This window comes from Lepisosteus oculatus, chromosome 9 (assembly GCF_040954835.1).
Source record: "Lepisosteus oculatus isolate fLepOcu1 chromosome 9, fLepOcu1.hap2, whole genome shotgun sequence".
In the NCBI taxonomy this organism is placed as follows: Eukaryota; Metazoa; Chordata; class Actinopteri; order Semionotiformes; family Lepisosteidae; genus Lepisosteus; species Lepisosteus oculatus.
In genome coordinates, this window is record NC_090704.1 from 19,720,511 (window position 1) to 19,739,086 (window position 18,576).

The 18,576-nt window shown below is 39.2% G+C and overlaps 1 protein-coding gene across 4 annotated transcripts in view; it reads right to left on the reverse strand.

Annotated features, from left to right (window-relative positions):
- The window catches only part of cdc14ab (cell division cycle 14Ab), an 80,618-nt gene that overhangs the window by 15,373 nt on the left and 46,669 nt on the right, over window positions 1-18,576 (reverse strand). For all 4 annotated transcript variants that reach the window (XM_015339302.2, XM_015339301.2, XM_015339300.2 and 1 more), the window contains 3 exons: window positions 17,656-17,794; window positions 14,784-14,943; window positions 63-163 (listed from right to left, as the gene is read on the reverse strand). In XM_015339302.2, coding sequence (XP_015194788.2) covers window positions 63-163; window positions 14,784-14,943; window positions 17,656-17,794 — 400 coding nt within the window. The remainder of the gene's footprint in view (window positions 1-62; window positions 164-14,783; window positions 14,944-17,655; window positions 17,795-18,576) is intronic.

The window sequence follows — 18,576 nt, forward strand, 5'->3', positions numbered from 1 at the left end:
TCTGAGGACTTGAAAGACTTTCATTTTTCATTTGTGTAATTGGACTGCAACATTAGTCTGACCTCAAAGCTCCAGTGGTGGCCGAACGCGGCTGTCTTCTGCTTTTTAAGGCACGAAGTTTGTCTCCCTGAGTAAGAGAAATTCCATCGTCCCCAAATTCATTCTGCAAAGAGAAAGGTGTTATATTTCCATGAGTTATTACATACAGTACTGTATATACAGTACAAGTGAATGCTTTATTCAGTCCCCCAGTCAGTGAAGACTGCAATACCTTCCAATAGATTTTGTCTCACTATGCTAGAGACCAAGTGTCAGACACAGCTAACCATTTCTTCTATTTTTCTGAACACCTACTACAGGTAATGTCTTTAATGATTTTGTCTTTTAAAGCAATCAAATATAGTGAAGAACAAACGGTTAGGGAACTGTTAGAGATCACAATATGGTATGTTTTGAAGTACATTTCAAAACTGTTCAATTTCAGGAGATAAGACTTTAAATAAATCTTACTTAGCTTAGGAAACGTGAAATGGGACATGGAAATTGTACAGATATATGGCAATATTTTAAAGAGATTCTGTTTGAAGCACAGAGCAGATTTATAATAAGAATAAGAAAATCAAAGGCTAGAAATTAGTGGCTGAAATGGCTTAACCAGATCAATAATGGAAAATATAAGAAGAAATAAAGCACTTCATAAAATGATTACAAAACACCAACATCCATTTAGAGATGGTGTACAATACATTGCAAGAAAAGGTACAAAATTAAGTCAGAAGAGAGAAACATTATAAAATTACATCAGCAGAGTAACAGTTAATAAAGTTGGGTATACATAATGGGAAACTTTAAGAGAAGGAACAGGAAATTGTTAATTAATTTAACTCAGGTGTTCACCATGGGAGAAACAGGCAACATGCAACATCCATATTAAATAATTTAGCATAAAAGAGACCTTACAAGTACTAGAAACACTTAAAATAAATGTCCGGGGCCTGAGGGTGTTCTACTGAAAATGAGGAATGTTATTCATAGACCATCAACAAAACTCTTCCAACAGTCATCTGGAATTTATTCCTCAGATTTTCATGTCCTGCTCATTCTTGCAAGCTCCTTTATCTGATCTGCCTACCCAGACCTCAGCTTCATACTCCTGCTCCCTTCCCCTTCCTTTCTCACACCTCAAGAAATGTTGTTTATTCTTTTGCCTTTTGGGAGTACTTAATTAGACTAACAGACCGGGGAAAGCAGAGATTGAGAGTTTTACAGATAACCAAGTGAGATATGCTGCTGTCCATACCAGTAAGGCTCTAAAGCAGTGGTTCTCAAACTTTTTATCAACTGGGCCACAACCGTGGCTAAAAGCAAGACTCGTGGGCCACATATATTAATCACTACTAGGCTTACCTTATTTGCGTGCATAATAGCTATTAACCATGTGTATGTACAGTATATATAGAGAGAGGATGGAAAAGTTATGGTGTAGTACACAAGGTTTCTTGAGAAACAGGACGTTTCGGGAGGAAGTCATTCGCCATCTGTGCAACTTCAGAAGCACTTTGCTTGCACAGCTGATGAAGGACTTCCATCCAAAACATCCCATTTCTCAGGAAACCTTGTGTACCACACCATAGCTTTTCCAACCTCTACATTTACTACTGAAGTACACTGCAGTTACTCCCTGTATATATATATATTCTATGATATATACAGTTGTGAGAAAATGTTTGTGAACCCTTAGGAATTATATGGATTTCTGCATGAATTTAACAAACAACACACACAACATTTTACATTGCCATATCTTTATTGAACATATGGTTTAAACAATCAAGGTCATTGATGGAAAAAGGATGTGCTTCCTTATATTTAGTAACTAGTGGAAACTCCTTTATTGGCAATAACCTCAACCAGATTCTTTCATTAGCTGCTGATCAGACCTGCGCAGCAGTTAGGAGGTATTTTGGCCCATTCCTCTATACAAAACTGTTACACTTCATGTATATTTTTGGGATGTCTTGCTTGAACAGCCTGCTTCAGATCACACCTCAGCATTTCAATGGGATTGAGGTCAGGACTCTGACGTGTTCTAAAATATGGAATTTCTTCCGTTTGAGCCACTCTGTTGTTGATTTACCCCTGTGTTTTGGACCATTGTCATGTTGCATTACCCAACTTGTTTTGAGTTTTAGATCACAGATGCTCTGACATTCTGCTGTAGAATTTACTGATACAACTTGGAATTCATTGGTCCCTCAATGATTGCAAGCTGTCCAGGCCCTGAAGCAGCAAAGCAGCCATTATACTCCCTCCACCATGCTTTACAGTTGGGATGAGGTTTTGGTGTTGGTATGCAGTGTTTTGTTTTCTCCAAACATAACGCTGTGTACATTTACCAAAAAGTTCAACTTTTGTCTCATCTGTCCACAAAACATTGTTCCAGTAGTGCTGTGGAGCATCCAGGTGGTCTTCAGAAAGCAGTTTTTTTTTTTAAAGCAGTGGTTTCCGCCATGGTAACCTCCCATGAACACCATTCTTGTTCAGTGTTTTTCTTATGGCAGACTCATGAACATAGACGTTATCAAGTGCAACAGATGCCTGCTGATCCTTAGCTGTCACCCTAGGATTCTTTGTCACTTGTTTAAGGATTGTACGGTGTGCCCTTGCACTGATCTTTGTAGGACGCCCACTCCTAGGGAGAGTAGCAACGGTGCTGAATTTCTTCCATTTGTAATTTATCTGCCTTACTGTGGACTGATGGAGGCCCAAATATTTAGAAATCCTTCTGTAACCCTTTCCAATCTTATGAGCTTCAACAACTCTTCTTCTGAAGTCATCTGAAATCTCTTTTGTCAGGCCATATTGCACTTCAACAGAATAACCAAAACTGTGTGAATTTTTATTCTGCAGGGAAGGTCAAACCCCTTAGTCAGTTTTCTGTGCTTTCCATAATGCCTCGAATGTCACCAGAAGCAAGAGAGAGGGCCACTGGCATGCTGCAGGCAGGCATGTCATGTGCCAGCATTGCCAGACACTATGGAGTAAGCCGCTCCACTGTGTCCCGACTGCAAAGAAGGTTTTAGCAGATTGGCAGGACAGATGACCATCCAAGATCCAGTTGCCCTCAAGTTACCACACCAGAGCAGGGCCGACACAACAGACTGGTCAATCTGAGAGATCGTTTCAGATTTGCCACCCGTACTGCTGCTGAAACTGCTGGCAGACACAATGCCCGCATCAGTGACAATACAGTGAGGATGCATGCTGCTGGCCTTAGAGCAAGTGACCTGTCAGAGGCCCTCTGCTCACACCTCCTAGATTTCACACCCAACTGGCTTGGACCAGACTGATGATGCGAGGGACTTGTCAGCAGTGGTATCAGGTCCTCTTCACGGATGAGTCACTCTTCAGCCTGTTCCACACAGACGGAAAGGCCAGAGTGTGGAGGAGGTGTTCGCTTCTTTTTTCCCATCTGTATATATTGTATATATTCTTAACATTCATAACTCTGACAGTATGGTAGTCACATTAATGGGACACTTGATGCTGTCTGGAGGAGACCAACGAGGAGCACAACGAAGTTGAGATTCCAGGTGAAGGTCTCTCAAACGTGCACGGAAGAATGACTTGATTGCGGAGAAGTATTAACTGAAAACTTTTTATCCTGCAAATTATCTCGCTTTTGTTGCTCAAGTCCTCAAAGAGACTTTGGATTAAGAAAACAGTTCTTTACTAGTTCACCATCACTGAATGGTTTGCCATGTTTAGCGAGTAGCTATGAAATTTTGAATGTGGCTAGCGTCAACACCTGGGATGTTTTTAAAGTCGCTTACATGACTTTCTGTTCAGCAATAGCATTTTTTTGGGATTATTTATCTTGAGAGACCTGTCACTTGAATCAAGTGGATACTGCTTGTCAAAATTCTTGAGTAGTATCAAATTGTTTTTTTACACTGGACATTTTGCAAGCACCAATAATTTTACTACAAAGCAAACAGAAAGGCTCCCCATCTCTATTAATCACGGCAAATTTGCTCCTCCATTCTTCCAATTCTTTCCTGCCCTCATCGCTGATGCTCCGACTCTTTTTTCTGTTTGCACGTTTCATTTTCTATATTTGTTTTGTTTACATTTTCTTCCTCTGGTCGTTTTGCACCCCTTACAACAAACTTACCATAATCCATTTTTCTTTCTTTTTTTACGCAAACTAGCAGGCTACTAGGCTAGGCAACCCTGCTGTGAGTTGGCTAGTCTTTGCGTTCAGACGTATGACGTGCGACGGTGAAGGCAATATGAAAGTGTGTTCTAGTGACGTGCGTTATAACCTACGTGCAGCACATTAATGAAATTAAAAATTAATGAAAATGAATCTGATCACCTGCAAATCTATTCAGAAACGGTTTTACGTGACTAGAACACACTCTTAGTGGGGTTGCCTATTTTTTTTTTATCGAAAGAATCGACTGCAAACAAATGTATATTATTAAAAAGAGGTCGGACGTTGCGGGCCGCAGGTTGAGAACCATTGCTCTAAGGTCAGACTATGGCCAGCAGCCATATAATCCAGCAACTAACAACTTGCAACCCACTGGAGCTAAGCAGGTGTGAGCGTGGTCAGTACCTAGATAGGAAACCTCCTCGGAAAAACTAAGGTTGCTGCTGGAAGAGGTATAAGAGGGGCCAGGAGGAGGCCCTCACCCTGCGGTCTATGTGGGTCCTAATGCCCCAGTACAGTGACGAGGACGCTATACTGTAAAAAGGGATAGTCCCTAGAAAACCAAGGTTCTGACTCTGTGGTCATAAAGAAAACCCAGGTTGTTTCTTGAAAAAGAGTAGCGCTGTTACCCTAGTGTCTTGGCCATTTTCCCATTGGCCTTTACCAATTAATACCCATAATCTCTATGAATTGGTTTCATCAGTCTGTTTCTCTTCCCACTGACATCATGTGTGGTGAGTGTACTGGTGCACTATTGCTGCCGTCATGTCATCCAGGTGGATGCTACACATCAGTGTGGTGGAGGGGACTGTCCAGAAAAGCGCTATATACAGTATGTGTAAGGAATTATTATTAAGCACAAGGAGCAGTAGTTTTTCTGTTTGTTTTCACCATAGTGACCAGACATTAAAAATAAAGCTTTCATGTTATAGCTACATACTGTATTGGTGATAACCATTTTTGCAACAAAAGACATGGAGATAAAAAAAGCCTCAGAGACTCTCACCGGATGACTGACTTTGGTCTTGAGTATGTCCTCTAGTCAAAGTATTAGATTAATTTTGCAAATGACTCACACTTCCTGAACACAACTGCAAGAACAATAAACATTCAGTAAAAATGTGGCAGGTAAGGAATAAGGCAGACTAATACAGTATTATCGGAATTGTAAACCACATAGTTTACCTCTATTGCTCGGTTTGTAAGAAAGAACAATCCTACAGGTTTTCCTAGAAACACACATAATGAGTATAAGTTATTTAACTTTTAACCATGTGTTCATTATATTCATTATTTACTTGAATTGTCTTTAGGGAATTTAATCTTTAGAGAATTATTTTTTTTTAATTATTCATTTGTTTTTCATTTAAATAGTGTCAGTTACAAGATCTTATTAAAGGTGAAAAAGGTCTGACATGATTTGTCTTGATTTCAGCCTTTACATCAAGAAAAGGTGAAACATCATGATGGTGTGTAGACTTTTGATATCCACTTAAGTATAATATTTAAAATGATTATTTAAACCTCATTCTGACTCCTCAAGTGGCTAAACAGCAGACTTGAAGGCTCACAAGGGTGGTTAGAAGGGAAAAATCTGACTAGGGCAACAATGTGGAAACTGACGTTACCATAGGCACCTGTCACCATGAAACACAAAAGGTCTGTGTGTGCAACTGAAACAGTTTCTTTAGAGATTTTGTAAAGTTCAGATTCCTCTCATATTCAAAATCATAATTCCACAGATTGAGGATTATATTAGAAGAGATACGAGCAGTCCACTGTAACCTATCCAAGTACATCACGATACTGTGTTTTCTAATTTACATGATTCTAGAAATAGTTTATTTTATAGTTTACAGCTCGACAATGTGCAAGATTCCTTTATGCTGACAGAATATCACATTGCAACTTGGTTTGTACAGAATGTTTATGTCGAGTTCCATCACACTCATAACCCTCCTGAAGACCCTTTAAAGCTGATTTGTCTTGATGTTTATGTATCTGCTGGTCTCACAAAACGAACTCAGCTCCTGGGGCTCCTTGCTCTAAGGTTAGGGAGACCCAGATAAATGTGACGGTGCACTCCTGTGTATGACTGAAGCGCTAAATGTTAAATGCTTTCTAATGTGACCAAATTAAATTTGGTATTGAATAGAGCTTTCATTCTCACTTTTTCCAATACCTCAACCCACTGTTCATGTCACTTATTTGCAAGCAAATACACTACAATATTGAATTAGTAGCAAATTACCTTTTGCCTAATTTACACTTCAAGTTTTACACTTCCTGGACTCCAACAGGCCCAGGAGGACTATGTTAAAACAGATATGTGAAGAGCAAGGGGCATAGTCACATAACCATCAAGAAAAGTTGACATAAGTGCTTCACTATCCAACTGGTAAATCCAGTGAATGCCTAATTGTCATTCTGAATATACAGTAGCCTTTCTAGGAAACAGGGCTTTTTACGTAACGATACTTGTATTCAATAAATTATTTTAAAATCAGCTAAATCTGAAGCCCTCTGTATGGTGCTGGAGCTCTTTGGAGCCCACTTTTAGGGAAGGAGAGTCCGCTGCCAGCTTTAAATTCAGCTTTGAATTGCTCATGATGTCTAGCTTGAAAACTCATGGGTTCTCAGATCCGAGGTTGGTTGAACAATGCAGAAGGTCTAATCAAGCTTTCTTTTCCTCAGGACAGCAATTTATTTTTGGTTGCTACCAGAATCAACAGGTTTTGACAGTGAGCCCATGTACACTATTGTACTGTACATTCTAATGAAAAAAAGATGAGTAAAATACACAGGATAAATAAGTTAAAACCTACAGCTAATAGATCCCGGTGCTTTATTTATAAGAAGTTGCTCTTCTGTAGACCAACAAGACCACTGAGGAGCTACGCTGAATGTATCTGAGCTGACTGTCAGTAGTGCGGATCACTGCAGTCAACCTGGCCTAGGAAGGTTAGTTCTGAGGATCACTGGTTTCACACTAGTCTTTACACAGGCAGGAGGTTTGGATGCTTCTATCAGAGCTTTCCATGTTAAATATCCTCAAAGACCATACAGGTATTCCCAGAAACATTCAATCTCAAAGAGTGTATAAAATCACTGTTACAGAGAACACAGTTTTATTATTGAATTTTATCATTGAATGGAATTTGACGCAGGTTGACTTGAAAGTAATGCTACATCATTTAGATAGCATCATCATGTAAATAATTTAATTCCAATAACAAGGCTATGTGTTACGCCTTTTTAGATCTAAGATGTGGATCTTTATGAAAAGTGATTAAATAAAAAGTACTTACTAGGACAGGAAAGATTGAAATCTCTATTCTAAGGCAAAAGGGACAGCATGGTGACAGCAGGATAACCATACAGTATATATAAACTACAAGAAATGTCATTAAGCCATGACAAAAGTGCTGAAGACCCTTAGAAATCTTTAATTAAGATTGCAATGTGTATCAGCACTTTTTATAGTTATGATTCGTAGAAACAAGGCACAGAGACTGAGTAAAACAACTAGACTGAAACTCAGAGATTAGAATTCTGAGAATGGCTGGCCACCAAAGTGGGAATAAGGACAACAAAGGATCTGAGAGGCACAGGACAAGGTGCTATAAAGCACACCATCAGTCGGCTGGCACCAAGCCGCTGATTTCAAGGAAAAGCGGAACAAAACTTAGAAACACAACTTCTTCCATGCATTTCAACACAGAGCAGACTGGCCAAGAAAGCCCCAGTTCGTCAGGATTAATCTGAGCCAAAAACTGTCCAGCAATACCTTTACCCCAACCCTTCCTTTTCCTGTTGTTCTAAACATCCAGTCACCCTATTAAAACTCACCACTGAATGTCTGAAGTACAGAATGCACTTTTACAACCACATGGAAACTGTTGTCTTGGAGACTTCCGGTTAGAATGCGGACGGGAAAGGCAGCATAATACGGATCGCCCAGCAACTTTGTAATAAAGCCCTGAAAAAGTGCTTTTTTTTCTACATTACATTTGAAAAAATAATAACCATGGTTGAAGGGGCTGTCAGGAGAAGCAGGAGAAAACTAACGACCGTGGAAAATGTCGAAATTGCAACTTCGGACCATAGTCGAAGTAGCTCAATGGACTCTGAACAAGATGGCGCAGACGCCAGTCTTCAGAAAATATTATACGAACTTAGAGACTTCAGACGGGATAATAAAGAGCAGCTTATGGATATTAAACAGGAGCTGAGCAAGGTTAATAAGAGACTGGATAAAGCAGAGGGACAGATCGAAGAAGTGGAAACAAGGGTCTTAACAACAGAAACTGCGATAAAGAAACTCTTGCAACGACAAATTACTTTAGAAACTAAATTAACAGACCAGGAAGGAAGATCGCGCAGAGAAAACATTCGGATTTACGGAATCCAAAAAGAATCGGAGGGTCGCTGCATGGTCACCTTCCTTGAAAATCTGCTAAGGGGGAACTTGATTTACCGAAGGACGTGAAACTGGGAATTGAAAGGGCGCATAGAGCGTTAGCACCGAGACCTAAAGGCCCTGACGCCAAACCGCGCTCCATTGTCGCCAAGTTTTAAAGCTACAAGATGAAAGAGGAAGTGTTGCGTAAAGCTTGGCAAAAGAAAGAACTCTTCCACAATAACAAACGATTTTATGTGGATCATGATTACCCACCGACAGTACTTAAAAAACATATGGAATATTCTGAAGTAAAAAAGGTGCTGAAATCACAGAAAATAAAATTTCAGACTCCATTTCCAGCAAGGTTGCGGGTGTTTTACGAAGACGACACCTGCCTATACCATTCGGCAGCAGAAGCCACAAAGGACATTGCAGAGTGGAGACTTCAAATTCAAGTTATACAGCCAGCGCCTACACTGGAAGAAGAAATCAAGCGACTGTTTACTTGGCAGAAGGCTGGAAGGCGGGATGGTCCTGGGAAAGACCAGTCCTCGAAACAGCAATATCAGAAGAAATTACAGAGTTTCAAGAGAAGACCCCCCTCGCAAGATTGAAGAAATTTGATACAGTGAGTTGTTAAAAGTTTGTCGTGATTTAATAGTTAAAGGTTTTTTTTTTTAATAAGTTTCCTGCGATGTTTTAAGAGAATTTGTAAATGTTGGGACAGATACTTGGTGATTACAACCAGAGTGACTTTTTATTTTTCTGGTTTTCCTTTTTTTTTTCCTCTTTATAATATAAGTTTGGATTTGCCACCGCACCACCTGCTTAAGGGTCCTCCTCCAGAGGAGAAGGAGGGTTTCCCTAACGGACTTTCCCCTTTTTTCTTTGTTTAAGAAAAAAAGGAGAGTGGCCCACATAAGGTTCGTTTGAAAAGAACCCCACAGTTGGATGAAAGTACTGTGAAAGAGACGGAGATGGATACAGTTTTGTTTAAGATTGTTTGGTTAATGTTTTTGTTTATTGTGTTTTTTGATTGTGATGCATTATTAGAAAAAAATGATAGGAAGAGGATGTTTAACAATATGAAACATATGTTGTATGGGAGAGATTTTGAAAGTTTTACCATTTACATAAAATATGTCCAAGCAAGACCTTAAACTAGTTACATTTAATGTTAATGGAGTACGTAACCCTATTAAGAGAAGTAAGATTTTGTCTAAAATATAGAAAAAAGGGGCTCATATTGCTTTTTTACAAGAAACACATTTGAGTGTATTGGAACATGAGAAATTAAGGAGAATGGGTTTCTCAAAAATCTATTTCTCCTCATATAAATCTGGCCATAGGAGAGGAGTGGCTATACTGATATCTCAAAAGGGTCAATTTGAGTTGCTTACAGAAGTTAAAGATAAGGAGGGGTGATATGTATTAGTATTGGGAAAAATTGAAGGGGAATTCCTAACATTACTTAATGTATATGCTCCACCTGGTAGTGATTTTAATTTGATAAAAAAAATGGTTGATTTGATGGTTAATGCACAAGGGATACTGATTTGTGGAGGAGATTGGAATGTACGTCTTAACCCCAGGCTTGATTCTACAAATATATCTTCTCAGAGAGATAAGTCACTGTATAAAAAGATTAATGTACTGATGGGGGAAATGGGAATAATAGATCTTTGGAGAGATTTCTATCCAAGTAGGTGGGATTACACTCACTATTTCTTTCCTCATTTGGTATATTCAAGGATTGATTATTTTTTTATACACGAGAGATAGACATAGGAACCAAGACTGTGATATTGGTAGAATTGATTTTTCAGACCATGCTACTATGTCATTGTCCATACGATTAAGTAATAATCGGGGAAATACATCATGGAGGATGAACTCAAGTCTGTTGAACGATCCACAATGTAACAAACAGATAAAACAAGAAATAAAACTATTTTTGGAGGAGAATGATAATGGGGAAGTGAGACCAGAGATGATATGGGATACATTAAAGGCAGTTATAAGGGGGAAAATTATTGCTCTGAGCAGTCATAAGAAGAAGGTAAAGCAACTACAATTATCTAATCTGAATATAAAGTTAAAAGAATTGGAGGAAAAACATCAAGAAAAACAGGATTCAAAAATTATGCAAGAAATAAAGAAGCTTAGAAACAAAATAGATGGCTTATATACACAGGAAATTGAATATATATATATATTTACTAGACAAAAATATTATGAAATAGGGTCAAAATCAATAAAGCTGTTGGCAAGAAAATTAAAAAAACAACAGACCGATAATTCAATATATAAAATAAGGGACCAGAACTGTAATGGTGTATTACATAAATGGAAAGAAATTCAAAACACTTTTACAAATTTTTACAGAAAATTATATACACAACCCCATTCAGAAAGTGAAGAAAAGATGGATATTTTTCTGGAATCTCTCAGTTTACCAACTCTTACGGAAGATCAAAATAATATTAAAAACGACTATAACACTAGAAGAACTGAATTCAGTGATTACGAGCCTCAGAGCTAATAAATCACCTGGAACTGATGGCAAAAGATAGTACTGTACGCAGATGACGTTTTATTATATCTGGAGGATCCCACTAGTTCATTTCTAGAAGTAATGAGATAGCTTAGATAGCTTTGGCTTGCTGGCAGGCTATAAGTTAAATGTTCAAAAAACACACATTCTAACTTAATTACAACCCTCCTGATTTATTAAAAGGCAAATACCACCTTAAGTGGGACCAAAGTTCAATTAGATATCTAGGAGTCTATTTACCAAAAGATATTTCGGTATTAGCAACAATTAATTATGGACCCCTTATAACTAAAATTAAAGCAGATATATCGAAATGGAGCCTAATCCCCTTTATGAGTTTCAGTTCTAGAATTGAATCTGTAAAAATGAATCTACTGCCTCGGTTACTCTTTCTATTTCAAGCTCTCCCTGTAGAAGTCTCTGCAAAAAATTTTTCGGAATGGGATAAGATGATTTCTAGGTTTATGTGACAGGGGAGAAAACCTAGAATTAGATTAAAAACATTGCAACTTTCAAAAGATAAAGGGGGTATGGCTTTTTCCAAATTTAAAAGATTATTATGCATCTCAGGTTAAACCTCTCATTAATTCCTGTAATCCAGAATATCAAGCCAGATGGAAAGATATTGAATTGTCCCTTGTAAATAGCCCCCCAATTCAGGCACTATTAGGTAATAGAAATTTAGACAAAACTACTGACAAAATATTCAATCCATGGATAAAGTTTCAATTAAGGACATGGAATATGATCACAAAAGAGTATAATTTAGGTGAGGCAATAAAGATACTAAGATGGTGTGCCTATGATACGGAGTTTAAACCAAAAAAATTGGATAATAGATTTAAATTTTGGATTACAAAAGGAATAACTGCATTTTGTAATATAATGGATAAGAATCAGCTACAAAGTTTTCAGTATTTGAAGGAGAAACAATTTGGAGAATTCAGATTTTTATAGATATCTTCAAATGCGCCATTATTTTAATAAGAAGATTATAAGGGGAGATTTAGATATTGTTAATGATGGGGTAGTGAAAATAGTTATAGAAGCCTACAAATCAGAATTAGGTAAAGGTATTTTATCTAGATTATATAAAAGTTTTATGGAAAAGAAATAATATTCTACAGAGTATATAAAAATAAATGGGTGAAAGTAAGTGAAGTTAGAATTTCGAATGAAGAGTGGCTTAAAATTTGTGAATTTCAGTGGAGATGTACTAACTCACATTTATGGAGAGAGTTTTGCTGGAAAAACATTGTTCAATTTTTCATTACTCTGGGTCAGAAGGCGCACCATACTGAGGAAAACGTGTTGGAGACAGTGCGGAAACCAAGGTGATCATTGGCATATATTCTGGAACTGCCCTAAAATAAGGCTTTTCTGGAAGGAATTACATGAGGCCCTGGAAACTATATTTGAAAGGAATGTACCCTTTACATTTGAGGCTTTATATTTTGGTAAACTGGATTTTGATTGGAGGGGAACGGATGAATATTTGTTTGGAGTCCTTATATCAGCAGGGAAGAAAGCTATAACAAGAAAGTGGCTTCTCACAGATCTACCAACAATGAATGAATAATAAAAGAAATATATAAAATGGAAAAAATAACATTTTCACTAAAATTACAAATGAAAAAAAAGGTCAAATATTGGTTTAGATAGGTTCAGTACATTAAACCTTTAAGTTGTAGTGGCAATGCTTGTTAATAAGATGGAATTAAGTGTTGCTGTGCTTTCCCAAATGAGGCCCCATCTCTCTGTTCATCTCTGTGGTGCAGCCACAGAGAAACTATTCATGCAGGCTGATTTAAAGATGTTTTCTTTTGATAAGGGACAGCTCCCAAATGGGGATGCACTTAGCTAAGCCTGGCTATCATGATCAATGGCCATCCATTGGCGCCTATCCATCTAGGGAGTTCCTCCAGGTAAAAACAGGCAACACAGAGAGCCTGTAGTGGACTTTTCGGAAATTCGTAGGAGAATCTCAAAGGAGAATTCCAGGGCAGGACGGCCCAGGAGCAGGAAGGCTCCCAAGGGCAGGACATTCTCGCAGCGCGCCTCCTGACCATCCTGAGACTCGGCACGGACAACCACGGAACGGCCAGTGTGTCCGAGTGCCAGAACTTTCCTCTGTTCTAGAGCGGAGGTTGCCAGAGAGTAACTCGAGGATCCACCCGAGGTTAGCACCAGCAGCAAGCCTCGTGAACAGGTCAGAACTGTGGACAGCTGAATCAGTATTCAGAACTAGTGCTTCATCAGGAACGAACCGGTCTTCTTCCTGACCTGCTGGAACCCACAGTTATCTTTTCTCCTGTGCACAAACCGTGCAAGTTAAAGCCAACACTAACTAGCTGGTCAGTGAGCATCAGCAGCGCACCGTCGCAAGCCGCACAGCACAGCCTGGCACGGAGCCAGAGAGCCTGCAGGAGATCTGAATCCCCAGAGATTGGATGAGTATTCAACTTCAATGCATTACAGCTCGAGAATTCAATTGTTATCCCAACCAGTTGATATCAATTTAATTCCTAAGAGTTATGTACTTGTTTTGAGTATCTAATGTAGAAGTTATAACCAAGTTCATTTACGAAACGGTCTTAATGAATGATATACCGAACGTATGTCCTCTTGATATGTGTAACACTTCGTAACTGACTGAATATATACCTTTTGTATTCTGATAACCCTCTCGATAAGATCTGTTATATTTATATGCATATTCTATGTATTAATAAATGTATCCTTGTGCATTAGTACCTGTGTGTGTGTTGTTTGAGTTATATCGCATGATTGGATTCTAAAGCCATCAAAAGAATCAATTTTCTGATTTACGGCTACAATTAATAATTGTCCCCGTAAATGCCCAAACCCTACAGAACTGGTGCCTTCAGAGAGCACACTACAAAGGTCAGATTTTGTTGAGATACAGAATAACTGAAATTTAATAAGATATGTTTATATAGTCTACTCCTTTTTCATATTCATAAATGTATACATCTTCCTTCTTTTGAATGTATATAGTTTTGTTGAAAAGTTATATCATTGTAAAAAATTAGGGGAACAAACAGGAATTTGTGCCTGCAATGTAAGGCCGAATAATGGATGTTCATATGTAAAATGGTTTTGTTCTCAAAAAATTATTTTTTTTTTTTTACAAGGAAACTGTTGTCCTTAGCTACCAAGAGACACAAAAGGCACGTGTAGTGTAGATGTGAAGAGAGTTCAGAGAAGAGCAACCAGTTTTGTATCCACCCTGAAACGTCTATCAAATTCATTGAAGATAAACATTTGGAAGGAAATGTTATCTTTTAACTGAAAGATTAAAAGATTGTTTTTTTTAGGTCTGACGGCTCTATGAAGATCTCAGTGAAGATTTTACGATCCTGAAAGTGAGAAACGTAATACAAATGATTGTTGTTTGGCAAAATCACCAAGGATACCAGAACTTGAACAGGAAGTGAATAGAGGACAGAAATTAAAGGGGTAAACCCCTTCGACCATCTTGTAACAGACCAATATTGTGGGGGCTAGGTCATCGGGGTGGATTCACCCAATGAATTCCAAAAAAAACTGAAACCTGTATGAAACTTGGCCCAGCCCAGCAAGCTGCATACCTCCGGCACATGGTCCCCCCCATGCGATTTGTAAATGCTGCTGCTGATGGACAGGTCATCCATGCTGGAGATGATGTGGGACACTCCCATGTCACTCAAATGTCTCTGCTTGTGTTTGGTCCGGTGGATGTCACCCTGCACCCATAGGCTGGCCTGTTTCCTGGTAGGGATGAAGGAGAGGGCAGGTTGATCAGGATCATGATTTTACATCTGCTGAAAAAGCATGAGCCCAAATTTATATTAACAGACAGGATTCATGGCTTCACAAGCTGCAGATACAGAGAGAGACTATAATTTGCATTTCAGCCTGAAAGCAGATATATGGCAGGTCATAACTGTTGAGAGATAAAGGATAAGAGCTGACAGAAAAGTGTAACACCTGACTGAGTAGTCTCTAGCATATTTGAGAAAGTCAGTGATATAGGACATTAGATAAATCACTGATGGAGCCACAAAAATTTCCTTTGAGGACTAACTAGGGAAGAAAACAACTTTACGAAACAGGCTGAACTAGGTCATCTACAGATTTGCTCACATAAGTATTGGCACTTTAACTTAACTTACAAGTACATCTCAACTACAAGATGCTAGATTGAGGGGGTTAAATACTTCTGCAAGGCAATGTGTATATACTGTAAAGACATTAAGTAGAATCATATTAAACATTAATGTAAAAGTACAACAGTGTATCTGTCTAAAACCTCTGTAACTTAAATTACTGATCCAATCAAGCTGCTGTTGAAAATTGTACTGAAGAACCACTGCTATAAAAAACAATGTCACTGTGAAAGGGTCTGTGTAAAGGCACTCCTCAGTGAGGGATTCACAGAGTCTCCAGCACAGAATCCAGGCCTATGTACCCTAAGTAGCCTCAATAAATGCAAAAAAGAATTATGCAAACAAATGAATTACTAGCAGAACAAATCTTATTTTTCAAAGCTGAAAGACTCCACGTTTTGTCTCAGATGTTATTTTTCTGATAAGAGAAAGACACAGCTGGCCAGGATCCAAAGCTTTCCAGAGCAGCTTGCTCTTCACTTCCCTTAGCCCTTCAGGGAGGACTTACAACTCACTGCACAATGCCAGGGTCTCATCTCTGCTTGTACGGGCAGAAGCAAAGAAAATCATTGTGACCTTTAAAAGACACTGACTTAGCCATGGCCGTGTACACACCTGGTGAAAAACAAAGCACTTGTTTTGTTGCTGTTGTCCGTATTGAAAGTGTAATTATGAGGCCTGCAGCTGTCCCCAGGCTAAAGGTTTTCTAAGTATTAGTGGCTTAAACAGATTTCAGTGATCAGCAGACATATCAACAAGGTATTCACAGGTTTACCCGCAGGTTACATTTCTCAATGAGAAAAGTGGACCGTTTTATTTCTGTGAAGCAGGCAATGATATCTTTACTGTCCTACCATTAAGAGCTGCTGTTGTGGCACTTCAAATTCTAATATGAAACTAGATGTTTTTTAACAAAGTCTAAATGGAGACTGAAAATAGATGCTTATTTTCCCACAATGACAACAAAAACATGAGCAAGGAAAGTTCAAGTGGAACTCTACAGTGTGGATTCAAAAAGCAGAGTGTAGCAAGGTGTCACTAGTCATGATTCCACAGCATAGACTGTCTGTCTGCTGTCCCTTTAACACATACACTCTGCTCTGGCAGTTTCACTACAGGTAGAGAACTGAGTTCAGGTTATCTATGAAAGTCCACTGCCACTGGAAAGGCATAGCAGCTTGTTAGTATGAACGGCATCAGTCAATTTAAAAATAACACGTGAGGCAGATGTGGCTCACTCAGTCAAGGCCCTGCTAGAAGAGAGGACAGAGCTGCTCAGATCCAGGAAAACACACGTGGGCAACATGCAACTCACTGATATGTGGGTAGGTTGGGCAGGTGGAGCAAGTTTAGTTGTTGCAGGACAGCTGCTGTTGAAAGGTGCTTTGAGTCTGCATTTGTACTTTCAGAAACTTCAATGACACAAATGATAGGCCACATGTGAGAAGTCTTAGTCTCTCTCAGGCTGGTTTGGGACTTTCATGAGTATATGGATTTAACTATGACAATTTAGATGGGGATTAAAAAGTGGGATAACAAGACAACCTAAATTTGTATGTACGTATATATAATTTGCTTTATACTTATTAACAAGAAAAACACGCAGAAAGTTTTCAAAATATAAGGTGAAATGTTTTTGCACTATAGGCTGTGAGTAACTAGTGAGTCTAAGAGTTTTCCAAACCAGGGTAACAGCCTTTGTCAAGTCTCAACTCAACCTACCTTCATGCCAGTAGCCATATCACCCTGCAACTCACAACTGGCAACCTACTTAAACTAAGCAGATGTGAGCCTGCTCAGTACCTGGATAGGAGACCTCCTGGGAAAATCTAAGATTGCTGCTGGAAAATGTTAAAAGGGCCAGTAGTGGGCACTCACCCCATGGTCTGTGTGGGTCCTAATGCATGCTAAATGTGATGGGGATACTATACTATAAAAAGGTGTCGTCCTTTGGATGAGACATAAAACCGAGGTCCTGACTCTCTGTGGTTATTAAAAATCCAAGGGCGCTTGTCGAAAAAAGTGGGGGTGTTACCCCGGGCATCCATTGGCCTCTGTCTATCATGGCCTCCTTATAATCCCCATCTATGAATTAGCTTCCTCACTCTCCTCCCCACTGATAGCTCATGTGTGGTGAACGTACTGGTACACTATGGCTGCTGTCGCATCATCCAGGTGGATGCTGCACATTGGTGGTGGTGGAGGGGATCCCCATTACCTGTAAAGCGCTTTGAGTGGAGTGTCCAGAATAGCACTATATAAGTGTAAGCAATTATTATTATTCAGCGTACAGAACCAAAGCGTGAACACTCACTCTTCTAGGAAGTGCTGCTGGGGCCCGATGATGGAGCCGGGCCGGCAGATCCTGATCCAGGCAATGGCTTCAGAGGCAGTGAACCTGTAGTGCTTCATCAGGTAACAGCCAATCAAGGTCCCAGTCCTGCCCAGGCCAGCTGCTCACGACAGCAATCAATCAATCAATTAATCAATCAGGTCAGTCTGCCCTGATATTCTCTCTTGGATTCCAGTCAGCCTGAGATTCAGAAAGAGCATAATTCCATCTATGGTAATGCTCTTTTGGACTCCCTATAGCTTGAACCTCCCTGTGTCTGCCTGGCTCTTAACCCAGATGGATAATTTGACTGTGGAGCCTGGATATAGTCTTTTGGTGTAGTCCAAGCTTCGGTGCCACCCTGGCTGGGGGTGGTACCACATCTGTCTGTGTGCGTGACTGCTTGGCTTACTCTGGCTGGTGACCAGGCTTCCTGCCCGGCTTGGTCTGCTCTGGAACTCGGTGGGCTGGGTAGTCATGTGTGCGGGTGGGTGTGGTGCCACCGCTAGCTGGGACGCCCGACTTTCCTGCGCACATCAATTGGGTTCTTTCTCATTCCTCATCTGTGCTCTGAGTTCCGCCTCAGTAACACATTATAATATTTATACATCGAATTATTAAACCTCTGTGTAAAACAACTGAATTACACTGTAATTATGAGATATGAATCTTAGCTCTGACAATTTGCCACACTACAAAGAACTGTCTATAGGAAGAATTCTCAATTCTTTACTTAAAATTTGCTATTAAAAAACATCTTATAAGGGTTGAACATATGCACATACCCATTGGATTTGATTTAATACATACAACACTGCCCCCTAGTGAAAAGTAACCCCATTTATAGTCATTTCTAAATTTTAAGGCTCTCATATAAATATTATACATATATTTGTTTTTATT